Source organism: Battus philenor, unplaced genomic scaffold (genome assembly GCF_028537555.1).
Source record: "Battus philenor isolate CCGP_79_NKW_IND1 unplaced genomic scaffold, ilBatPhil1.0.hap1 SCAF_4, whole genome shotgun sequence".
NCBI classification, from domain to species: domain Eukaryota; kingdom Metazoa; phylum Arthropoda; class Insecta; order Lepidoptera; family Papilionidae; genus Battus; species Battus philenor.
In genome coordinates this window covers 5,986,911-6,014,220 of record NW_027181704.1, presented here as the reverse complement: position 1 = coordinate 6,014,220, position 27,310 = coordinate 5,986,911, and the positions used below count along the sequence as shown (strand labels likewise).

Genomic DNA, 27,310 nt, shown 5'->3' with positions numbered 1-27,310 from the left:
CTCTACATGGCCAATTGAGCGACTTCGAGTTTGCCAATGAATATCATTAGGATTTTGAAACACAAACTACTGCGAAGCACAATATTTAAATGCGCGTTGAATGTTTTTCTGTCGGAATGCTATGGGGATATTATCCACCAGTGACCACCTAAGTTGAGTTCCTCTCGTGGAGGCTCTTGAGCGGAAGTCACCCATGGATCTACAGCCGAAGCAATCTAAGAACACAACGGTCTCTCAATTTTGTGAAATAGTAGTATGTGTGACCCGAGCCGAAGCTTCTCTGGTAGCCCACAAGCTTCGCGACCTTAAAATAGGTCTTAGGCAAGGCACCCTGCCGCCTCGAACCCGCGTGATGTGCAAATGCCATTTGGGCAGCAATGAGAGTCAGATCCAGATAAAATAATTTATCATGTTAAGATAGTTCTGGGGCTGTTACATTATCTGATACAATAAGGCATTATATTTTTTTTAAGCTCATGAATATAATTTATTTATCTGATTTATAAATATAGTAGTGAGTATGGAGGAACTCGCCCCCGTGGCACAATCGCGTCCAGCCAATGCAACTGCTGACCCAGCGGATACACGTTCCGTGGGCCGTGTACCACCTTACCAACCGCCTGCAGTTGGCGTGGTACCTGTCCAAATGCAGGTGCCAGGCTTCCGACCTCACAGCCCTTACACACGAGTCGACGCGTGGCACCGTAAGTACACAACTTGATACAAATCATTCCTTCTCATAAATTGAAAAGATATTTATGTCATCGTTATCATTATCATGTTAGCCAATGGACACATACTGCAAGGTACAGGCCTTCCCCAAAGATCGTCAGAATGACCAGTCTTTGACAATGCCAACCTAGTGGTTGCCACTCGACAAACCCTCGGTCCCAACGGCAGATTGCACTAGCTATGTGCTCCGGCTGTTGCCATTTCAGGCAAGCAATTCTTTAAGCTACATAATTTCGGATTCGATTTCGCAGCGACACTTCGGGCATTGCGCATTTACGTAATATGTCTTATTTTTTCAAATCGTCTAATAGCTTAAAAATAATATTTCTATAGATCGTCATATGGCGCACGATCCAGTTGTTATAGCAGAGGACTTTGAAGACGACGCTGACGACGGAGGCTGCAGTCACCCTTGTCCGGTCGATCATTTCTCTTGCCAGGTATTTACATTCACTGCAATATATGATTAAAGTTTAATTCTACTGCAGCGACAATTGATAATATGATTTACGGTCGGCAAATATAATGTATGAAAGACTGTTAATAACTGTTAATTATTGTACCTGATAAATGCTAGCCAAATTAACTTTTATCTTTTTGGACGAGGTATGCAGTCAGATCGGTCGTAATGGTCGTTGTATGGTTCATCTACAACTTTTTAGCTTGACAACACTGGGCGGCTACCTTTCAGCATTTTTGTTTATACACCTTTCAGCAAAAATAATTTTTGTACAGTTGTAATTATTTTCATAACCGCATCCATGATATTAAGACGCACGAGCGTCAATTTTAGTATATCCAATGATTTCCATTAGGACTGGTTGGAAGTGGCCTGCAATCAGCGTCTTCTGACGACTTTAACAAGGCCGTCTGTCCACCATGTTAGTGGACGTCTGTGCTTGCCGGTCGGTAATCTCCTCTTCTGAACTTCATGGTACTAGTGGCCACCTCTTCCACGCGCCATGTGGCCTGCCCACTGCAGTTGTTGTTACAGTGTGTGTTCACCTATAGGTTACTTTGTAATATTCCATATCAGGATGATACTGTATTTATATTTATTCTCCTCGTGGATGGGAACTCTCTTTGTCTGCAGGCTGAGGGGAAGGTTTCGTTGCCGATGAGCGTCGTAACGAAATGGTTAATTTTTTTTATGTCTTTTACACTTTAGATCTCGTGCATTTGTATACCGATGGAGAAACGTTGCGACGGAGTAGCAGAATGCGCAGAAGCGGAAGACGAACAAGGTTGCGCGCGTTCGTGTGAGGAGAGCGAAAACCGAACAATTTGCCACAACACCAACGTGTGCATCGCCCTTGAATGGATCTGCGACGGCGACAACGATTGCGGCGATTTTTCCGATGAGACCCATTGTGGTAAATATACGATTATTTTATTTTTACAAACAATTGTTCTAAATAAAAAAAATGTATTTTCCCTTGTATTACGTATTGTAATATTGATCTTAAAATTACATTCTTGATTGATAATATTTAATCTTGATACAGTTCCTAACGATCAAAGAAGCAACATTTATTCATCATTGTGCTTATTTGTAATATTTTTCGCTGTAATATTTAATATAATTTAATTATTTAAAAATAACGAAGCTTGACAGAAGAAGCCATCTTGTCTTAAGGATATTGCATATGTAGTGTCATTCATTGTTGCCATGAATGAATATACTTACACCATCATGTGAAAGCCTTTTTTGTGGCGCCACTTTCTAGGAAAAAATAAAGAGCTTAGCACAAATATAGACCATGTCTTCGTGTAGAGTAATAAAAAATCTATTCAAATTATATAGACAAATAGTCGGCAATTATTCAAAAGCTGAAAACGTAATCAATACAAATTAGAAATCAAGACCTAGATCCAGCAGTATTAGAAGAATAGGAAAAATAATTTATTTACCTAATTCAAATAATATTTTGTTTACTAGATACCTCAGTCAACTGCACGCAGGATTACTTTCAATGCGCGAACGGTCTTTGCATTCACAAGGAATGGGTGTGCGACGGCGATAACGACTGCCGAGATAACTCCGAAGAAATGAACTGTCCCAAGGCCAAGTAAGTGCATACTTTACATACGCAGTTATAATTATCATTTCAGCAGTAAGACGTCTACTATATATCATAGGCCTCCCCCACAGATTCTCAATAAGATCGGAACAAAGTTGTCTGTAAACCTTGTGGTCCTACGCTTTGCCTGCCGGTATTTGGTTTTTATTTCAGAAGCTGAAGGTATTGCGCGTTATATGACCTGCACCAGGCCATTACAACTGGCCAATCCGCTGGGTTATGTCGGTTACATTCGTTTGTCGACTGATCTCTTTATTTGATATCTAAGACAAATCCCTAGCTTAGACATCTCCATGGCTTGATGATTGACTGTGAGCTTTTCAATAAGACCCTGCTGTAAGTCTTCGCTGTCAAATATTGGATGAAGACTTCGGCTTGAGGCTCTGTGGAGATGTTTCGTAATTTACCGAACGCTACCCAACCGAGCAGAATTCGACAACTGTCTTCTTTCTCAAAATAGTTACTAAAATTGTATTAAAAAAATTGTTTAAGTTTTGTCTATCATAGTTACTCGATAGCGTGTACAATATATACTATCTATGTTTAGCATCTTACATTGAACGAGGAAAATGAATGTTCGTTATTAGATAAATAAAATGTAAAGTTTGGTATAGGGTGTTTCTAGCATGTTGATTTCTCTGGTCATACAGATCTAAAAATATATTTCGATTTTGCCAACCTGAATCGATGAACTTCACTTAAGTTTTCACGGATAGATATTTTTATACTTTATGTATTTCTTTTTTATCAGCTTTTGATCTTTATATATTAATTTAAACTTGAAGAAATGATTTATTGGATAAACGGGTCATTAATATCAGTAGTTTGTTGCATAAACACCTTTCAATAAAGTAACGACGTAGTTCGCACTTCTTAAACACTTGAGGGGAATTGCATTTAATGGGTTTAGATCTCCCCCAGCTGTCGTTGTCCTCTATAAGCACTTGTTACGGACAGAGGCACGTGCAAACTGCATGTACATTATAATATATATATATTACACAAGAATGAGTACTACGTCATAGGTCAGAATTATATAAATGTATTTCGTAACTGTTTTTTTTTGTATAATTGAAAGTTTGAAAATGATATATAACTGATATGTTTAATATTGGTTATACGAGGGTGGATTGAAAAGTACTCGGCCTAACCAAGAAAATAAACACATACTAAATCAGTTATATTTTTATTTTTCTACATAATCACCATCAAGTTCAATACACTTTTGCCACCTCCCCTTCCAAGCAGTTAGACCGTTGAAAAAAAATGATTCTTCCTTAGAGTCAAAATATGCGTCTACAGCTGCTTTGACCTCGTCGTTTGTCGAAAATCTTTGACCTCCCAAGTACTTTTTTAGGTTAGGGAACAGAAATAAGTCTGATGGTGCCAGATCAGGTGAATACGGCGGATGCGGTAACAGTTCAAAGCCACAGTTGTGAATTTCAGCCATTGACTGTACTGACGTGTGAACACGGGCGTTATCTTGATGAAACAGGACTTTTCTTCTGAGCATTCCTCGACGTTTTTCTTTTATTTCCTCTCGTAAACGACGTAGTAAGGTGCAGTAGTAATCAGAGTTTATAGTCTGACCCCTTTCAAGATAATAAATCATAATCACACCTTTCGAGTCCCAGAATACTGAAGCCATCACCTTATTGGCCGACAAATTCGACTTAGCCTTTTTAGGGGGTGGTGAATCAGGTCTTCTCCACTGTTTTGATTGTTGTTTTGTTTTCGGTGTACAGTAATGAACCCATGTTTCGTCCATAGTAACAAAACGATTCAAAAAATCATCTGCATCGGCTTCAAATAACTCCAACAGTCGCGTGAAATAGTCAATCGCGTCCTTTTTTGTTCAACTGAAAACAGTCGCGGAACCCACCTCGCAGACACCTTGTGGAAATCCAACTCGTTGACAATGATGTTTTGAGTTCGTTCATAAGAGATGCCTATAATCTCGGCTATCTCTCTAATTTTTAATCTGCGGTCTCCCATTATTAAATCAAGTACTTTTTTAATATTTTCGTCAGTAGTTGACGTCGAAGCCCTTCCAGAGCGGGGTTCATCTTTCACACTCTCTCTACCACGCTTAAATTCTGCTATCCATTTTTTGACGGATGAATATGACAGAGCATAATCGCCTAATGTACTGACCATGTCATCATGGATGGCTTTTGATGATAGCCCCTTCTTATGGAGGTACTTAATGACGGCACGCTACTCGATTTGCTCCATTCGCGGAAATTATGTCCGATTACTTTGTTAAGAAATTTATAAAATCACAACTAATTATCGCACACGTTTCGAACTTCACACAATGAACTAGTCTGAACTGAACTAAATAATGTGCGTAGATTTGATTTTTAGAATTGAATGGATCTGTGTTAGGCCGAGTACTTTTCAATCCACCCTCGTAACAATAACTATATTTATTAACTTATTCGTCTCCTTCTACTTTCTAAGCTGTTAAGGATTAGAAATAGTATATAGGATGCTCATAATCTCTTTGAAACTGTTAGATTTTAGGGAAAGATAGAAATTTAGTTGTTATATCAATGTATCTACGTTACCCAGATTTTTATGAAGTTATCTAGCTGTTATCGTGCTATGTAGTGAAAATAGGAAAAAAAAGCAATTAGCAAGTTATGCAGAGCTTATTTTTAACTTTTGATTAAATATTTTTCTTGTTAAATAATTAAGTAAGTACCCTATATTATTTAAGACATCATCACAATCGCATCAGCCGATATGCAGCCGCTGCAAAGCATAGGCGTCCTCTAAACATCGCCACGATGACCGGTCTAGAACTGCCCATATTCAGCAACTTTTCGCGACCTTATCTATGTTGCACGTCCATCAAGTAGATCCTTCCCACGCCGCGTCTACCGTCTAGTGGTCGCTCCTCGAGTACCTTTCGTAATCAAAGGCCGTTGCATGAACGATGTGACCCGCCCTTTGCCAATTAAGACGAGCAATTCCTACCTATTACTCTAGTACAAAGACAAGATTGTATACAATACTTAGGTTTTTACTGTTAAATAGTCAAATAATTTAAAACAGGTTGCCGGAAAAACAAAAAACTATGTTAATATTCTTCCTTACCTTGATATAATTTATGATTAAAATGGTCTAATAGCTCTCTAATAATTATTCAGTGCCTTTTGTACACGCAAACAGCTAATATAAGTTCCTAGAAATATTATCAAATATATATAATATGATAATATGTAATACTATGCATATGATATACAAATATCATCATAGTATTTTAATTTAAAAAAAATAACTAATAAATAAAATTATATTCTTTTTTTAATTATGTAACTGTGATAACTGACTTGAATAAACGTGCTGGGCTTTTGATAGGGATTGAACTACGTAGGAGTCAACTAAAATAACAAGATGCTTGAAATGAATGGCACTTGGATTCCCCCTTGCTGTCGCTCTGCGTGACTCCCACGTGATTTGAATAAGTGTTAGTTCACGCACTAATGAATTGCAAACGCAAAACATAAACGTGAGTTGACATCACTACCCACGTTACATAGTCTATATTTAACATGTTCGAACACGGGGTTATTTCTTTTACATAAATCGTCTTATGTTTTTTTTTGGTAGCATAATTATTTATAATTAAACAAACTATTTCGTATTAGCAGACAGGTTGATTGGTTCTAGGTGTAATAGCTTTAAAGAGTTAAATGAATAGCTTATTTGTCAACAAAAAGCCTTTTACATATTTCTTACCAACCTGTATAAAGTGATCTCTCTGAAATGTGATACATTTTTTCTATTGGAATGCGACCGGCCACTTACTTTTGGTAGTAGTCTATAGACAGTAAACAATAATTAGTTACAATATATAATAATTCGAATTAAGAAATGTTTTTTCCGACTATATTATTATTACATTATTTATTATTTCAGAAACCATTGTTTTTTGGATAGGTGTGTATCATAGAGTAATTGTCAACAAATTAACTATATATACACTACTTTAAACTTCTTACACCTGTAACCCTTCACTCTAAATCTTCTTATACTATGATTATGATATGACATTATGATACATGTAATCCTCTTATCCTATCGCGGGCAGATATTCGTGAATTTGCATGATGATAATTTATTTTGAGCATCTTGTACCAATTTACAGAAGATGATTCTAGAATGTGAACATACAACATGTAATATAGGTCTCACTCGTTTCTTCCTCGACAGATTGATTGGCGGGACCAATTACTAGAGTTGGAAGTGTACAGGCTGACAGGTCTTCCCTTTAAAGATATCAATACTTCCTTATAAAATCAAATAGTGGCTTTTTATTGTCGTGTAGGCACGCCCTTCATGTTGTATTGTGGTTCGATCTTTAATCGTGAAGTCCTGTTGTACACTTTACTTTCCTATATTTATGATATTCATTATAAGAAATATTGATAACATTTCACTCTATTATTTATAACATTTTCGTCACGAATATTTTCAATGACAAAAAATATTGTATACAAGAGGGATCGGATTATGTTTAAGTGGAATATAATATAAATAGCACTGACTAAGATTACTGAAATTTATTTTTATACCATTATTGGTAATACTTCGTATTCCAGAACGTTAATATTCAATTCATCATCACCATCATCATTTCAGCAATAGATCCTCTATTGCTGGTCCTGGGCGTTCACCATATTTTGCAATAAGATAGGTAGGGAACTGCCTACATCTAGACTTCCCACGCCTGCTTGCCTGTCAACATGGACCCACGAGGGTAAATATCCTACGCTGCTCTTGACGATTCGTGGACTCTACTCTAGAACATAAAGGCCCCAGCGACTTTCTGTTCTGCGCGCCATAAAGCTCACTGCCATTTCAACTTGCCAATTCACTAGGCTATGTAGGCTAATTTCGTTCGTTAACATATTTACTCATTCCTAATGCCAATGTCGTTTAAAAATTTCGAACTTGCCCTTTTCACACATTTCAGTCATACGTGTTTTTAAAAAGTAATATATAATGTATGTATTTGATTAGGTTTAAGAGGAATAAAATAAAATATCACTGATTAAGATTACTTCAATTTATTTTTAAATCGTGATTCGTAATAAATCATATTTGAGAATGTTAATACTCAATTGATAAATAAATATAACATTGTAATTATAGCTCCTTGTCTAAAGAAAAGTTGGATTAAGATTATAGTAAAAATATGAAACAAAAATAGCAAAATTAATTTTAAATTTAAAGCCAATAAGCGATACGGAAACTGAATACAGCGGAGTTATCATGACCGGTTTTTTCGCTCGTAGTCTGCGGGGGCTCACGAGCTAGGATCAATACGAGCGAAGCGGGGGCGAGCGCGGGGGTTGCGCTGGGTAGAGGGGGGCTGCCAGGGTATCCGAGGTGAGCCGGTGCCATAGAAACGCGCCCACGCGCCTGCCTACGTCGAGTGAAACTATCCTGATATAACCAACCTTTGTAGGAGACGCACAAAAACATCTTAAGTAATGAAAACCGTAATGCTATTTATAAAAAAATAAATTACATATAAGATATCAATATAGAAATAAGTCTGTTTTAAAAGAAAAGGTAATGGAGGATAGTTTTAGAATAGACAACAATACTAAATAATAGTAAAGTACCAATTATAAACGTTATATAGTAAAAGTTTTAAGCTGTAACATAAACAAATCGAGATTTTTTTATGAAAGAATGCGATTACTAGGTCGTAATAGTGCAATGATAGAGTTTAGTAATACAGTATAATAAATTAATATAAATAATAAATGATATTTGGACATGAGACATTATCTTGTCAACTCGCTAACTACGGCGTCTACACATCAAAATACAGAAAGTAATTTCCTTTACAACACTAGTGACACGATATATTTTTTGGTTTAAAATATTGACGGCTTACATAAGCACACTAAATTGCATTATCAATAAGGAAGACTTCACCCAGTTTCGGATGAATATTAATTTTTTTTCAGCCGCGACAAATGAGCATTGATATTACGGAAAACTAAAATATTAACAAATACATACTATTTTTAATTGATGATAATGGTTATTGATAATTATAATAGATTGATAGAATCATAAGACGAAATAATGAAACTATGACCATAGTGAAAACAGAATTCGTAAGACCGATCCTAAAAGAAATGGGATGATAATGTTAAGAAAAGAACCTTTCTATTTTTATCTAATTTCTTCTTTTCACAGATCTGACACCGTTCATTATTCATTTTATTGTCTAAAGCGTTCGTCTTTGGAATAAAGTTCCGTACAGAATTAACAGATCGGCAAACCATTATATTTTTGAAAAGAAGGCTCGAGACTTAAACCTCCTTAAATATTAGTCCTCCTATTTAAGAATATGTTTATTAGTAATTAGATCATAATTATAATATTATTACGTATTAGCATACAATATAACATTATTAAAAAGTTTCTTCAAGTTTTACACACCTTGTTATTTGTTATCTTTGCACCATCCTGGGCTAACTGCCAGAAAATAGCATTAAGTCCACCATTAGCTTATCTGTAAAAAGAGTTAATAAATGAATACATTTGTTAAACGTTACAAATTGCTGTGCAGGTGTGGAGAGAGGCAATTTCGGTGTGGCACGGGCGATTGCCTCGCCGAGCACTGGCGCTGCGACAAGGAGCCTGACTGCCCCGATAATTCTGACGAAAATGATTGCCGTAATATATTGCATTTTTCACTCATTCGCTGTTTGCTCGACAATTCTGAAAAAAAAAACATTTGCTATTCTACAAACAAGTAGCAAATTTTATTTTAATAATAGCTACAAGATGTTGATTGGATAAACCAAAAGTACATTACTAAAGAATTTCGATGTATGAAAAATTATTAAATTAAACAATATTAACAAATAAATGAATTATGAAAAACCATGCATGCAAAAGCTCGAGCCAGCGTAGCTGTAAGAGGCCAAATTCAATTAATTCAGACAAAGCCGTAGCATGAAATGATTAAATTATTATTATAAAACATAATAATTCTTATGACAAGGTCGTACTACACAGAGTGGTGTAAAACAAAAGTTATTTGGATTGCATTTGCACTCTACTCGAGATTTAAAATGGCGATATGTGTGCACATGGCAAAACGACATTCAATTTTACTATCCACTACTGAACATATGACTCCCCATAGATTTCCAAAAGATAGCAGCCTGCATCCAGCTACTGGTGACGACCTAATATGGTCATTTGTTCACCTTGTTAGTGCACGTCCTACACTGCGTTTGCCGCTCCGTGGTCTCCATTCCAGAATCTTAAATCCCCATCGACCAACTGTTCCGCGTGCTATGCGGCAGTTCTTCAATGTAACCATGTGTATGAAACGATTGCTGCGGTCACTTCTTGAAAAGGCACAGTGCGCCAGTAAACAAACTATATGAAATGGCAGTTATCATGTTTTAACATAACAAATGGGAGACCTAAAATGTTTCATATTTACAGCACTGGAATTCCTGCTATGCAGTGAGACGGAGTTCCAATGTAAAAGCAAGACATGTATAAGGAAAGAGTTCCAATGCGATGGTGACAATGACTGCAGCGATTGGTCGGATGAAGATTCCTGCCCTATCCCTGCCGGCATTTGTGGGACGGGGGAATTCAAGTAAGTTTAAATGTAAATTCACTTAAAAGGAAATTCATCGCTTTATTTTGATCTTTCCTAATTTGCAATCTGTTATGTTTTTAATACATAAGCGACAAACTAGACTTTTATCAAATAAAATATCTAAACTATTCTCTTTAATATAGCGCAGAGGTTATCAAACTTTAGACCCAACAGATCAATATAAGTAATATTAAATTAAAATTGATTTAAAGTGTATTAATTGTATTTGTAATACAATCTCTATAGCGTGTATTTGTTAAATGTTCGTTCTGGCCTAGCGATTTATCGCCGAATTGCATAAAACTAAATTGAAAAGATTTGAATCAAACATTTTAACGCAACTTATACCATATAAAAATAATACCTGATTATATTATATGAACTATTCACTATTGTGTTAATGACATCTATACATTTCCCTATAAAGTAGCAAAAGATTCAAAACGGTTAACAATTTGTACCGATTTTTAATTAGATTCTTTGGTCTCTTGCCATTTTAATATCGTTCAAAAATTCTCGCATCCTGTTTAGCTACTGTTGTAATTAAAAAAAAGATAAGTATTCACTAACCGTTATATTTTGTTTTTCATCTATAGGTGCAGGGACTCTAAATGTATCCCTGATCGATGGCGGTGTGACACGGAGAGAGATTGTACTGAAGGTGAAGATGAAACGACCTGTGAACCAAACGGAATGAGGAACTGCTCCTCTGATGAATTCGCCTGTGCTGATCGCAGATGTATTTTGGTTAGTACAGCTGTGGTATAATTTGAAGTTAACATCTGCTTAACTTGCCACTTGTTTAGTAATCAGTAAATATGTTTAGCTTTTGTAAGTACAAAACTTGGTCACAATATTTTTTGTAGTGTGTGTGTATCCGAAGAAGCTGTAAGAAAGCCAGAACGCCTAACAGCGTTTAGCACCAATCGAATATAGCCAAAAATGGATTTTATACAGTTACACCCACGAGCGGGAACAAAGATTTACATTTATTTTAAATGGGAACTTTAGAGAAACACTAACTCCATTAAGACCTAGCTATACAACAATTCAGTCAAATCTATTCACTTTAACATCAAACAGTCGAGACTTTTCTTTTATGACAGATGTTTATATTCTGTTCTCGGCATGAGCTTATGTTAATAAAGATAGATTAATTTGAAAATATATTAATAATTGAGTTAATTGATTTGACTAAGTTACTATGCTCCTCAAGTGGCGCAGAGGGCGTCGGTCTTGAGCCTGTCGTTTTTATTCTGTCCATGTCTTCCCTCTTTGTTTTGCCTCCATTAATTAGTGATTAACATAAAGAATAAACTAAAATTAAAGATATTTTATGAAAATGTGCTTTATAAATATAGTTTATAAGACTTATTATTATTTTGATTAATATCAGTAACGTAATTATAACAGAAAACCTGGACATGCGATGGTGTACGCGACTGTACCAATGGCGAGGATGAAACCAACTGCACAATCACTTGTGAAGAAGATCAGTATATGTGCAAGTCATTGCTCAATTCCGCGTTCAGGAATTGTGTGAACAGGAAACACGTATGTGATGGTATGAAGGATTGCCCTCGCGGTGACGATGAAGAGAACTGTCCAACTAAAAGGACTTGCACTCCCGAAGATAAGTGTGAGAAACAGTGTATCACAACATTCGATGGATACCCAGCTTGTGCGTGTCCTCTGGGATACTTGCTTGATAAAAATGGCTATAGGTAATACTAAGTACTTTACATAACTTAAAACTTTTTATAAATTAATATGTACAATATACAGGATTGGTAATAAGGTATATGTAATAAAAGCTTCAAAGGTGTTAATGAATAATTTATATGTCAAAAAAAAATTAAATTTAAAGCCTACACCTTTTTCCAAAAAGCGATCACTATGAAATGTGTTACAGTGCAAAATATGCAGGGAAAGATAATAAACTATGATTAAATTTTATATGTATTAATCTCCGAATCGTGAAAACGCTTTTTCGTACTATATTACATTATTTATAAAAACATAGTTTCGAATAGTGTGTATATATAGTATACAATAATTGAAAGGAGTTATATATTCACACTTTCAAAAATTTTACACCGGTAACTTATGATGATTAGTTACCAGTGTAAAAGTTAAATAAAGTAGTAAGTAGTAATTACAAGATGTTGTATAATTTATATTTTCACGAAATTAATTTTTGTGATAAGTTATTAGAAGAGACTTAAAATCTTTTATTATTCACACTTTGTGCCTTAATTATATAAGATTGCCACTGCTCAACAAATTTCCAGACGATGGACAGCGGCATTATCTGCATACCATAATACCACACTACGATTGCAATCCCGCCTGTCGAGAGTGGCAGTTATGGTATAACCCCCCAAGATATCTTTGGTGGAAGCCTATGTCTTGCAGTGGCGTCTATGGGCTGAAACTACGTCGATTCTAAATTACATGTCTTTAAATTACTATACATTTGAAATATATTGTTTTTATTTTTTATACAGCTGCCGTGACATTGACGAATGCATGTACGAACAAGATCCGGTTTGCTCTCAAACGTGCTCTAACACTATTGGCAGTTTCTACTGCGGCTGTATGTCTGGATATGTTCTAAGACCCGATGGAAGGTCTTGTAAGCCAATAGGGGAATCACCGACACTGCTGTTTTCGAACCGAATTGGTATTCGACAGGTGCGTATTACTACAAAGTTACCGACTGTGTTACGAAATATATCTTCTGTTATATCCAGTATAATTAATACAAATTTATTTTATGATTAAAAACTTTATTAAATAAATTGTATGTTAAAAATATAGCTTTTTGTGTAGTGTAATATATTTTAAAAATATTTATAATATCACCGGAGATCGAATATGATTCCTTAAACTTCGGGATTAATTAATTAAATTATAAAAAAAAGAAAAATATTCTGAAAAATATTTTAAATATCAGTCTGTAATGGACGGACACAATAGAAATTCTCAAATATGATATGAGATATTTTTTCGCTATAGTAAAAAAATGCATTAGTTTTTTGATAATAATATGAATTATATATTTATATATGTTTAAATATAATTATATATATGTATACTATAAGCCGTTGATAATATTGTGAGAAATTTTCAAGGTGTGGTTGACTGGCGAAAATTACATGCCTGTATTAAAAGGACTTCATAACGCTGTCGCTTTGGATTATCATTATAAAAAACAGCTAATATTTTGGACGGAAAACAACATGAAGGTTATAAGAGTCGTCGAACTGATTAACCATACGATGTCAGGTGATACAAGTTACTTTCTTACTTTCCTTACTTTTTAAACTAAACACAAAGAAACCTTTTAATATTTATGCTATTTCAATTATTTTAATATTTATGATAGTTCGAGCTACATTCACGTTATTTTAAAAAATTGAATGACTTATGGAAGAGTTAGAAGGCTTTAATGTCACCCTGAAAGCAATGGAGAATATTTGGAACTCGAAGTTTCGCTGCGAGATCGAATGAGAAATAAAGAGATCTGCTGAACATAGGTCACCGACGGAGCTCAAAGAATTGCTTGTTGAGGTTTGCTCGCTGAGCTGGTAGTAGACGGAGCACTTTGTTCGTATAAACAACGGCCTCGTGGGTCGAAAGATTCTCAAGTGGTGTCCACTAGATAGACCGAAAACGTTATCCAGGAAGCAAAAAGTCGCTAAATGTGGGCAACGCAAGACCGCTTATCTTAATAATCTTTGGAGGCCTATACCTTGCACTGGGCGTTTATCGGCTATCATGATGATAATGATAATGAAAAAAAAATTCCAACCTACACTCGACGCAGAAGTGGTAGAAGAAGTTTAACTTTAAAAACGGTAATTTATATCTGTCATTTTATTTTAGATGTTATAAAATGGGGTATAGAAATACCAGGCGGAGTTGCAGTAGATTGGATACATGATTTATTGTTTTGGACGGATTCGGGCACACGAAGGGTAGAGGTTGCTACTTTAGACGGTAGCAAAAGAGCCGTTCTAGCGGCTAGTGATTTGGATAAGCCCAGAGCGATAGTTGTGCATCCTGGTGATGCGTTGTTGTTTTGGACTGATTGGGGTAAGTCATTATTTCAATTATCTCATCAAGCAAAAGTAACAGTTAAAAGGCTACGCTTATAAAGATTTTCTTAGTTAATACTCACAATTCAATCTTTATAAACTTTTAATTAAACGAATAATATTAAAATTATACGATAATCTTTTAAGTAGGCATTTATTCGCACTTTGAAATGAAATAAAACAATGTTTGATGTATACATTGTAATATCAACTGTGTAAATAAGTCAAAAAACCACATTTCGATCGATTCAAAACTCTTAAATACTTATAATACGATTTATTTAATAATATACTTTTAACTAAAGATTTAAAACTAAGAAAAGGAAGATCTTAGTAATCTTTACGACGAAATTTGGTTTACGAGTATATTTTTATTTCTTCATATTCACATTTATCAAGCCAGAAACTATTTCTTATTTAATAATTTAAATTTTGACTCATAAATATGTTATTAAATATGTGTTGAGGGGCAACCGTAAGAATACTTTTTTCCTTAAAAACATCTTTTAGGAAATCTCCACGTTTAAATTTATAAGTAATCCGCACAGTTCTTTTGAGTAAAATAAATAACGCATTAACTTCGTAATCGTTCTAATATTTTGGCTGTGAAGTCGAATTACTAAATTCATCATTTTTTAGATAAAAATATTAAACTCATAATTAAAACGTAGATATATCTATATTTATCGTAAGTCAGGTACTTCAGTTCTGTCATCGAGTCCTTAAGGGAAAAATTAAAATTCGTATTTTGCTTGTATAATTGATTACCTTTGTAACACTTTTTATGTCTATTCTACTGCAATTCAGGGCCTAATCCTAAAATAGAACGAGCGAACATGGATGGTTCTAGAAGGAAGAGTGTAATAGTTGATGAGATATTTTGGCCTAATGGACTAACTATAGATTACATTGAATCTAAAATATATTGGGCTGATGCTAAACATCATGTCATTGAGAGATCTTCATTCGATGGCCTAAATAGAAGAAAGGTTGGTCAATAAAGATTTTTTGATTTTATGCATATCGCTATAATAGAAAGTAACATTCTAAAATACATTGATAAATTTGTGATTTTTTAAAATAAAGGTGAAATAGATTTCACTAACAATAATGTAAACAATAAAAATATTTCAGATAACAAATAAAGGTCTTCCACATCCGTTTGCATTGACTTTGTTCGAGGACGCAATATATTGGACGGACTGGCATACTAAGAGCATATCAACGATAAACAAAAATACTGGAATGGGGATACAAACTATTCATGCGAGCCCAAACGTTCCTATGGACATCCACAGGTGTTAAAATTATAACACTCGTAATATAAATATATCACAATGCGCTAAGGGCAAGGTAGATAATTCCTTTCATGTTTTAGTTACCATCCAATGCGACAGATTCAAACGTATAGGAATCGATGTGGAAATAACAACGGTGGTTGCTCGCATCTCTGTCTTCCAAACAGCGTAAATTACTCTTGCCGATGCCCAGCGGGTTTCAATTTGAATGCTGATAGGTATATTAAGTTTTATTAGGATTTTTAATTTATTTTTTATTGTGCAATCATACTAAACTGCCTATATTTATTTTATTAGTCGAACGTGTGAAGAAACACCAGAGAAACTTCTTTTATATGCACGTAGAAAAGACATGAGACTTAAACAACTGAACCCTCGCAAGCATATTGATTCTTTGGATACCGTAAGTATTATTAATAAATGTTCATAAAAATTAGCAGATTATACATAAAAAAATCACTTTGTTTTTGTAGGTTATTCCAGTTGAAAACATAAAATCCGCCGTGGCTATAGACTGGGATCATAATACAAATTCTATTTACTGGACGGACGTTGACAAAGATACAATTAACCGAGCTTACTTGAACGGGTCTAATCAAGTAGTCATTGTCAACTCCAACCTGAGTAAGATCGCTTTAATTTTTCATATTAAATTGTTGTTAGACATATTGCAAAAAAAAACTGACATTTTTTAGTATCACCTGCCGGTCTGGCATATGATTGGATGACGGACAAAATATATTGGACAGACGCCGGTACAAACAGGATTGAGGTAGCCAATGCTAACGGCACAATGAGAGGACTTTTGGCTTGGGATGACATTGATAAACCCAGAGACATTGTAGTTGATCCGAAAGGCAAGTAACTTTTTTATTAACATAATACATACGAACTAATTCAATAAACAGGATATGAAGAGATCCATAGCCGAACGATAGTCGAGCAGATTGTGAAGTTGAAGTAGCAGTGGACAGGTCACATAACATGCAGAACTAATGCAGTCTTCAAGTTCTCGTGTGTAGACGATAGAGCGACAAGATATTGCTAGGACGTCCATCAACAAGGTGGACTGATGACCTCGCTGAGGTCATTAAAATACTTTGGACGCAGGCGTCTTTCAGTCGATTCTTTTGGAATTTTTAGAACGAGCTTACGCAGTAAACGACGTAGGGCTCAAATATTGATGATGGTGAACTGATTAAACTAAGTGTCTTGTTTTGTGAATATTGACGACAATTGAAATCGGCTTGGAATGTCTGGCTTATCCTGAGGCGCTTAGGCTACATGAAATTGCTAATATATATTATAGCTATATAATATATCAAACCGTGTAAAGCCTTTTCTTTGAAAAAGTAGTTTTAATACTTTAATCAACTGATTTATTACAGATAGTTATATTAATACGATGATTGTAAAATTTATGTGAAAAAGGGTAGATAATTAAGGTGTTCAATTTCAGAATCTTAGAGATTTGTAATTAATTTTTACAATTATGTAAAAAATGTAGACGTTTTAGAGACATTTGCAAATCTCTTTATATTTTGACATTTTCTAAATATTCTATTTATTTAATTAATACTGAGCATGTTTGCAATAGGAGGAGTGATGTATTGGTCCGATTGGGGAACTGTCCCATGTATCGAACGCGCAGATATGGATGGAGGTAATCGAAGAAGACTTCTTGTCGGCAATATGACTTGGCCGAACGGTTTGGCTTTAGATTTCGAAAACAAACGAATCTATTGGACCGATGGTGGCAATCGTACTATAGAATATGCGAACTTTGATGGGACAGGACGGACTGTGTTAATAGGTAACAAATACGAAAGCTTATTAAAAATAAAAAATACAAGTGTTCAACTATTTTTATTTTTTTGAAAAAAAAATACTTCTAAGTTTTTGTTTAAAGTTTTTCGTGTCGTTTTGAAATTACGATCTACTTATAACCTCCTTTATGTTTAATTATTACTAACTTTTGCTTATAACTATAGCTCAACATCTTCCGCATCCATTTGGTTTGGATTTATACGGCGATGAGGTATTGTGGACAGATTGGGACACAAAGTCAATTCAAGCAGCTAATAAATACACTGGTAAAAACCGACGCACGTTAGGGGCTGGTATTGAAGGTCTAATGGACGTTAGAGTATTTCACACTGATAGAAAAGCTGTAATTAACCGGTAAGCTTAAAGAATTACTTTTGTACAAAAATTATGAAAAAATTTTAAATTATAAAACAATTTTCTTTACAGCTGCGGCAAAAATAATGGCGGTTGTTCTCATCTCTGTTTATTAAAACCAAATGGATACTCATGTGCATGCCCCACAGGACTCAAATTAAATGTAAGCATTTCTTTGACACTATTCCGAGAATTAGTACTTGTCATGTTATTTGAATAAATATCACTGTGTTTTTAATTTACTTCTTCTATGGATATAACCATTATTTTTTACTATGTAATATCAAAAAATTGTTTATAAGAGCACGTAATAAGAGTGTAACGTTTTTTAATCTACAGAAAGACGGAAGAACATGTCCGAAGGAACCTTTAAATTATTTAATTTTCGCCCACCGTGTCGACATACGTATAATGTCTTTGGATGTTCCTTACCTTATTGATGTGGTCATGCCTCTTCCTCCTTTGAAAAATGCTTTGGGTGTGGATGTTGACAGACAAACAGGTAAATTGATTTGATTTTATGTAAATATATAATTGTAATTAAATTTAGTTTTATAAACCTAGAGTTACAATGGAACTCAAAATATATTTAAATATTCACTCGATTTACTTTTTTTAAAAGTTATTATATTTATTTAGGTTTGGTATACTGGAGTGATACGGCAGAGAGACAAATTTTGCGATCTGATAAGTTAGGCCGGAAAATAGAAACTATGTTTTCACACGGCTTACATACTTGTGATGGTATTGCTATTGACTCCGCTGGACGTAAGGTTTGTGTAATAACCATTTAACTTTTTTAATTTAATTTATTGTGAAAACCAAGAGCAATGCATGCTTTAGTGTAAGCGTATATGTATATGTGTTCGTGTATGTGTGTATGAATATATAAGAGCGAGACAAAGTAATAATTGTATTAATAAATGTATATTAAATTTTTACATACACAATACTGTAAATGATGATAAATATAATTACTTATACATACTTTTTATCTATAGTACTATGCTTAACTTTTCTGTCTGGATTTAGATCTATTGGACAGACGGAGGACGTAACAGCATCGAAGTTGCCGAACTTAATGGAAGTAACAGAAAACTTCTTATTTGGACTGGTTTAGGTATGTATTATAATTCTCTTGTTAAATATTGCTGTTTAGAATGAACAACTTTATAAATTATTTAATATGAACAGATTCTCCTCGTGCGATTGCATTACATTATGAACATGGCTACATGTTTTGGTCTGACTGGGGTGTAACAGCTAAAATTGAGAGAGCAGATATGGATGGCCAAAACAGGTAAAGTGAAAAGTGTTGAAGAAAATATATAACAATTGTTAATTAGTCAGGACAATGTAAAATGATGAAACTGTTATTTGTTTTACAGACGCATCATTGTAGATAATAATATTAAATGGCCTAACGGTCTTGCCGTTGATAAAATAGAGAGTCGTCTTTATTGGAATGACGCTAAAGTTCATACGATCGAAAGTTCAGACTTCAATGGCGGTGACCGCCGCACTCTGATGAATGACGTTCCTTATCCTTACAGTATCGTTATAGTAGGCCAACATATTTATTGGACAGATTGGAAATCTAAAGCACTGCACAGAGCTGATAAAACTAATGGCGAAAATCATTTAATAATCAGAGAAAATTTGGAAGGACTCATGGATATACGCGCCGTTAAAGTGAGTATTTTTTTTAATTTATTGGCTTTATATTATAATTACAAGTGAAACTAAGTGTACCTAGATTATTATTGGAATAAATCACAGATGTATTATTTTTAAAAAAAATTACACTGTTACATTAATAATTATTGATGCAGTTATTTACTTAAAAACCATACAAAATTAAATAAATGATAAATTTTCGATAATAAAAAATCTTTTAATAAGAATTACACGAAATCTATAGTCGGCAAAAGGAGATTGTTCTTAGAGATTTTTACATTAGTAATATATAGTTACAACAATTTTAGTGTTATATCCTTTGTACATAAGCGGTTTAACGATAGCCTATCTCTCTCCTATCTCCATATGAACTGTCCATAGTAGTTTATAACGCAGGTTAAGAGTAAAGTAATTGCAGCTACAACCATAAGACGTTCACTGCTGGACATAGAACGTCCCACAGATATTTCCAAGAGGAGCAGTGGAAAGCGACCAACATTCAGCTCTTTCCGACGACCTTATATTTAATCTGTTGGTCGTCTATCCACATTGTGGGTGGACGACCCGTCCATGAAAAAACATTTTGTTTAAATAAAGGTATCCTAATTTTCAGGGTGACGAGGAATTTACAAACGCTTGTGGTAAAAATAACGGTGGCTGTTCTCATCTCTGTCTCCGATCTCCCACTGGATACTCATGTGCATGTCCGACCGGAACGGTGTTTAAAAATGAAACTGAAGTTAACCCAAAAACTTGCAAAGCTCACCCTAATAGTTTCTTGGTGTTCGCGACAAAAGGAACTCTAAGTATGATATCGTTAGATACTCCAGAACATTGGGATGTTATCCTTCCCGTTAAGAATATTTCGAATTCACTCGGTGTGGACTACCATTGGGAAGAAAAAATTTTGTTTATATCCGATGTCAGTTATCACGTTATCAGGTTAGTATATGATAGTTTCATGTAATGTCATTTTTAGTCAGATGAAAAATACTTTATTATATATGTATATTACAAGATAACCATTAGATTGATTTTTGTTTAATCGATATTTTTGATAGATAAAAAATTGATTTATGTTTAATTTTAGATCAATAAATATGAACAATATGAGTGACTCTAAAGTAATAATCAAAGAAAATTTGCTCAAACCAAACGGTATAGGTGTCGACTGGATTGCAAATAACCTTTATTGGACGGACAATCATTACAAGGTGAAAAAATTGTGTCTAGAATTCGTGTCTGATGTTTAAAAGCTTTAATACAATTATTCATCTAATCGTGCATATGTATGTTTAATGTACAAAATTAAACTTTACAGCAAATAGAAGTAGCCCGATTAGACGGTTCCTGCAGGAAAACCTTAGTAGAGAACTTAACAGAGCCACGAGCAATTGCTTTGTTTCCCGCTAAAGGGTAAGTTATATGGAATGTTCCATGAAACAACGTCAACCTAAAATCGACTGACGGGGCAAATTCCAGAAAATAAATTAAATATATCAAATTTTTTCCAACACGGTTTACGGTTTACTAGCGGAAACATGAGAGTTAATAAAAATATTAATAATAATCATTAATATTCTTAGTAATAAAAACATCACAGGGTGCATAAATTTAATTTCCTTTTTTTGTATGGCGATGATTCTTAAATTTCATTACATTTTTTAAATATCTGGGTCTGGGTTAAATTAGTTAGCTAAATTGACTTAACAGCTAGCTTGACGTTGATTTACGGGAAAAGTATAAACAAATTAATTCAAAGAACTAATAAATCTTAATTTATATTTATTTATACATATATATATACATATAAGGTCTTTTAAGAGTTATATTTTAAACTTGGTTTCAAATCTGGCAGTAACTGTGCGAAACAGTTTTAGCATAACAACACAAAAGTAAAAAAGGAAAATTATTAAATAAAAAATATACTTATAATTTTATGCACGCTGTAGTATGAATAGCGTAAAATATGCAGGTAATTAATAACGTCCTGTGATAATTCTTTTTCTCGAATTTCATTATTTGTATTTCTAGATATCTTTACTGGACTGATTGGGGCGAGAACCCATCAGTAGAGCGAGCTCTTCTAGACGGAAGTCAAAGGAAAACTCTTGTGGACACCGACTTAGGTTTCCCTAATGGCCTAACAATTGATTACAAAGACAGGAGGCTTTATTGGATTGATATTTTTAAAGAGAGAATCGATACAACGGATCTGAACGGACAACACCGTGTACAATTGGTACTTGAAGCAAAAAATCCTTTCGGCATGACACAGGTAAAAAAAAAATTCTGTGTGAGATAAAGATAAATATAAAATTCATTTATTCAACATAAAAACCTTTGTCAGAACTCTTACTGATCGTCATTTTTTTATTTATTTCATTTTTGACTCTACTCTGCTTCGGCAGCTCGAGCAATGTGCTTCTCTCACTGCCATCCTAAACAAGCAATTCTGCGAGTTACGTCGGAGACCTTGGTTCGTCTGCGGATCTTCTCATTTCTGCTTCGATCTCGCAGCAATGCTTCGAGCATTACTCTCTTTTGCACGCTCTCCTTTGCTCTCTTTAGTGCTCTCTGGATGACTTTTGCTTTTCTATAAGGCCTATTTAATAAAGTATTTACACTAAATATCACAAATAATTTTGGATTAGTGCTACATAAAAATAACGATTATTTAAACAAACATATTAATAAATTAATAAAAAATAAAAGTCAATATTTTAAAGGCAAATAAGTAAACTACAAAAAACATGGGTTTCAGTTCAATGATTATATTTACTGGACTGACTGGATGAGGAAGTCAGTAATGAGAGCTGACAAGAAGACAGGAAAGAATGTTACAGCGATAAGGTCAGATTTGGAGATGTCAATGGAGATAAAAGCAGTGTCAGCGGATAGACAATGCGGATGGAATCCGTGCAAGGAAGAGAACGGAGGATGTACACACCTCTGTTTCTTTAGAGGTCATGACTATATATGCGCTTGTCCAGATGAAAACGACAGTCGTCCATGTTCAACCGGTAATTTCATTAATTAATTTTGTAATAAAATACTAATGCTTGAAAGAACGTTGTTACTTCGGAAGGTGCTAATAGATGGCGCTAATGGTAGATTTCCTTGCGCGATCATTTAATGCGGGTAGTTGCATATAAGGACACCATTTGGTTGTGTCAGGATGGATTTATTAGCTCGTTAATTTCGGATCCGCAAGCACTGTGGCCAGCATTTCCCTGCACCAATCGAATGTTGTAAACATCGATTTCAAGAGCTGAAGGACTTCCGAGAAGATGTTCACGCTTTCCTCCGATAACCGAATAAATATTATGTAGTCAATAAAATACGTCAGGTGTAAATCCGACGTAGGTTTATTTAGTTTATTACCTCGGAGATTCCGAATCGGTGCAATCCTTGACTCCGACGAAGCTGTAAAATCTATAAAAGCTAACAATGCCCTAAAGCGATCGGATATAGTATCGAGATTAATTAACTTATAATAATTAACGGTGATAAGACGTACTGAAATATTCTTAGCTAGCTCAAATATTTGACTGAGATAAGGGGAAATATCTCGCAACTTCATATTTATAAATAGTAATTAATGTGAACCAACAATGCTTTTAACTTAATAAAATTATGTGGTTTATGAAAATGCTTAACATGATGATGACGACGGCGTTGCTTCATGCTGATGTCAGATTTATATTTACAGTGACAAAATTACGTGTCGATTTAAAACTGCCATCTCATTATCCATCATACTACGATTACATGGACACCGAAGTTTCCAATAAGCCACCTGAGCCCACACCGCCGCCCGAAGACAGCATCGGGATCATGATTATTGGTATCGTGCTAATAAGCTGTGTCGTGGTGGGCGTTGCGACCATCATTTACATTTGTGGTGAGTTTTTTATTTGAATTTGTAATGCTCCCACATTATGACTTAAAGTATAAATCTTAAACAATCAATATACACGGAACCATAAATTATAAGGCCGCTGTATTTCAATAGAAAAAATAAATTTTAATTGATCATTTTATTTATGATGATTGAAAATAGAGTTTGCATACATCACAAAAATGACTTATATATTCACCCCTTGCTACATCTAGAACAAATCACCCGATATAATTAATTTTCAATTACAGTAAAGCTACATGTGGGCCGGGGAGTAGACCTTATGAAGGACAACTACCGTGAGGCGAGCGGCCATATTTCTTTCCACAACCCAAATTATAACTGCGCGAGTGGTAGCGGCCTCCAGGAACAACCGGAGCGACGTCCTAATCGATTCCAAGGAATATTCAAATACGACAAGAGTCAGGTCTGTACGAAATAAAAGTAAAATTTGCCTTGTGTATTACTTGAATGCTGTTAAGAGAACAATGAACTGATTTAGTTTATACATATAAAGCATCATCATTCAACATTTGTTACTTAGTAACTGGAAGCAGTCCGCTTTCAACCGATTTCATCGAAAAAGACACGATATCGTTTGCAACTTGATACAATGTTGCCTAGGTAACTTTATTTAAGCGACTCTTCATCAAAATTATTAAAAAAAATCTTTATTGAAATCTTTGTATAAACGTTCATAGATACTGTTTAAAATATATTATATTTGAAACAAAACTATAATTTTATTGACAAAAGCACTTACATTTTTGTACAGTATAAAGAGTCTTTTTACATTTTTTTTAGTGATTTAGGCATAGTCAAATTAGTCACGAACATGTTTATAATAAAATCTTATATAATATCAGGAGCGCGTAACCAACGTATACATTCCGGAGGGCACCAGTTTGCTCCCATCACCGCCTCCTCCACCCCACCGACAAACACCCACGCGACCTTCGCACGATGACTTCGAACCCGTTACCTTGCACCCGTTTGCCTAAAAATGGACCTTCAAGCTACACGAGGTACTTTTATTGACCTACGCGTGAAACGTGAATATTCTTTTTATAAACATATAAATTAACTAAAATGTCCAACATCATTTTAAGGTTACAGCCAACATTTAGATTTCAAAGAAATTTCACAACACTGTCATTGGAGTTAAAAGTACTAAATGAACGGACCTGTGAATAACACCGGAGCCATTGGCAGGACTTCTAAATATAAAAGGACTACGCATAGTGTGCAACTAGTGTCTCAGTTGGTCGACCTCTAGAATTGCTGTGAAGCTAATGACAAAAGAATAGAAAATAGTACGTGTTGCTTCCTTCGCTGCCATAAAGACATAATTAAAAATAATACATCACGGATCTAGACAATTCGCCACCAAATATCGTCAATTGCAGATTTCAATGTAATGGGCATATACGTGTACGTAGATATTTACAATTAGATTATTGTTAAATGTAATCTGAAATAAGGTTTAAATTGTAGGTAAATATCTGTCCTAGCTTACGCTATGTCTCAGTCTAACCGTTTATTATTCAGTGGTGAACATTCCGTCAAGTATTAACCGTTTACGTGTTTTTAGAAAACAGTCCTAACAGTGAGATTAAATTGACAACGTCGTTATCGTTTTTAGAGCATAAATATCGTATAGAATTTAGAAATGTCTAGAAGACTAAAATAATATGGTATTTTTTAAAACTGTAAATAGAATGTTTATTAAAATAATAATAAAAAAAACTAAGTATTTCAAGTATTATCTGTAGATTTAAATTTTTGTTGAATCTTGATCGAAATCACTCATTGAAATCTTACAAAGTGGTGGAATGAGTCGTTGTTATATTATTTTTTGTCCTAAATTACTACGATATTAGAATGGGTGAACAATTACGTTTGTCAGCTTCAAATAATTGTTCGCAAAGTTCACACATCGCAGTATCGTAGTAACGCAGAAATAATATTTTATGATGTGTAAAATAGATGACATGAAACGTAAAAATTTATGAAATACAAAGATATTATTTTCTTACTAGCTCTTGCCCCTTTCTCGTTGGCTCACGGGAAAAGCGCCAAGACAACAGTCAAATTAAAAAAAAATAACTATGGACATATGTAAAAAGGCCTGGGACTATTTTAGTAAACAGTTTTAATTTTGTAGAATTGTAAATGAAATACCCGGCCTCGCATTGGTCAAAATGAACAATTGCCGACTTTACCTATATTTATATTATATAAATGTATTGAAAGATATTAAATGGGCTATTGATTAAATCAAGGATTCTCATTTGAAACTCACTTAAGATAATCAATTTATTTTCTTATCGATTTCTTTACAATGCTTATAGTGTTTATTACTTCACCACGAGAAATATGGTGACAATAAAATATCTGTGTAAATAATTAGTTTTAATTACGATGTTTCTTAAACAAAAAATATTATATTGTATATATTGATTTATTTTTTGTCATACGTTGGAATATACTTTGTGGTTCAATTTTTGTTGGACGGTGGTAACTGCAAAAACAAAAATGCAATGAATATTGTACTTCTCATATCAAAGTAAATTCCTTTAGTAATTAATTAGATGTATGTAAATCTTGAAATATGCTTTGAAGTTTCCTACTAAATATAAAAATTTGCATCGTTTCAGTTGTTACTTGACTATTTTCAGTTGTTATTATTGAAGGTTATGACGACGCCCGAAAAAGGCGATAGTAAAGTTTCACAGGGTGTTTTTAATCTAAGGTAGACTTAGGGTGGGTAACAACGGTTACAGATCAAAAATGTATTTTATTTAAAGAATTATTTTTAGGTGCAACACTTCTCCTAGTCTTTTATTAAAATTGTTATCGCTCTATATCATTTGAAGACCATGATTATTGCACACTTTACAAGAAAAATATATGTATTAAGAAATTTGTATCGCTATTTTAATACTTATGAATGTTTTCTATGTTTTATACATATATAAACGCATATTTATTAGTAGCAATTTTCTTATCGGCTGTAGTTTATTTTGAATAAACGTCAACATTTGTATATACAAAAGCCAAATAGCAATTAAAAGTCAATAAAATTTATATTTATAAAATGTCTGTTGCGCCATTCATAGTTTAATCCAATAATTTAACTACGCCTTTTGTTTAGAATTTTAGCGATGTATATGATACATTAGTTAATTTATATGGAACACAGCATCCAATCCATCCGAATTTAAACATAATTATTTTTTTTAAACAAATGCGTTCTGTTTCGATTTATTTTTATTAGATATGATCGCTGTTTCGTTATAGATGATTGTTTTAGGCGTAAATAAGCTTCATAATCGAATCGAGAATCGACGTTTGGACTGTCAACATCCAAAGAAGTGATTTTTATACGGTGTTTCTGGATAGTATTAAGCAAAAAAATAACGTATACTTATCTTTCGTTGTGTGCGTAGCTTGTAAGGGAAGGGAATATGAGTGCTGTGATACGAGATGCTTTGGGTTTGCGAGTACTGGAGCGGAGGGATGGCAGAGATTTTGGATTACGTGATTGTGTCGATGTAATATTTGTAAATGACATTTGTCATTAAATGCACAAAATATTCATGCGCACAAAGCGTTTCCAAACTAATCGTTTTTCCAAAATCGATCTCTTTGTTTATACATAGATAGAGTTAATTCAAAAATTCATA

The 27,310-nt window shown here is 34.1% G+C and overlaps 1 protein-coding gene across 1 annotated transcript; it reads left to right on the top strand.

Annotated features, from left to right (window-relative positions):
- The first annotated feature begins 520 nt into the window (after positions 1 to 520).
- Positions 521 to 25,262, top strand: Lrp4 (LDL receptor related protein 4). Its single transcript, XM_068771957.1, has 34 exons — positions 521 to 704; positions 1,066 to 1,172; positions 1,901 to 2,105; positions 2,672 to 2,801; positions 9,415 to 9,521; positions 10,305 to 10,464; positions 11,064 to 11,214; positions 11,881 to 12,191; positions 12,975 to 13,161; positions 13,602 to 13,755; positions 14,356 to 14,565; positions 15,375 to 15,556; positions 15,702 to 15,865; positions 15,946 to 16,083; positions 16,163 to 16,268; positions 16,339 to 16,489; positions 16,561 to 16,722; positions 17,463 to 17,678; positions 17,857 to 18,046; positions 18,119 to 18,209; positions 18,386 to 18,548; positions 18,686 to 18,819; positions 19,079 to 19,166; positions 19,241 to 19,346; positions 19,435 to 19,738; positions 20,337 to 20,665; positions 20,814 to 20,937; positions 21,045 to 21,139; positions 21,758 to 22,001; positions 22,488 to 22,746; positions 23,436 to 23,627; positions 23,876 to 24,051; positions 24,491 to 24,649; positions 24,734 to 25,262. The coding sequence occupies exons 1-33, from the start codon at positions 521 to 523 to the stop codon at positions 24,623 to 24,625; spliced, it is 5,655 nt and encodes a 1,884-aa protein (XP_068628058.1). The 3' UTR covers positions 24,626 to 24,649; positions 24,734 to 25,262.
- Positions 25,263 to 27,310: the final 2,048 nt, after the last annotated feature.

Bases quoted from the DNA above. Each gene is read 5' to 3' on its own strand.
- Lrp4 (XM_068771957.1), top strand. From the start codon at position 521: ATGGAGGAACTCGCCCCCGTGGCACAATCGCGTCCAGCCAATGCAACT. The intron at 17,679-17,856 runs GTAACAAATACG...TTATAACTATAG, and splicing joins AGGACGGACTGTGTTAATAG to CTCAACATCTTCCGCATCCA. The intron at 19,347-19,434 runs GTAAAGTGAAAA...TTTGTTTTACAG, and splicing joins GATATGGATGGCCAAAACAG to ACGCATCATTGTAGATAATA.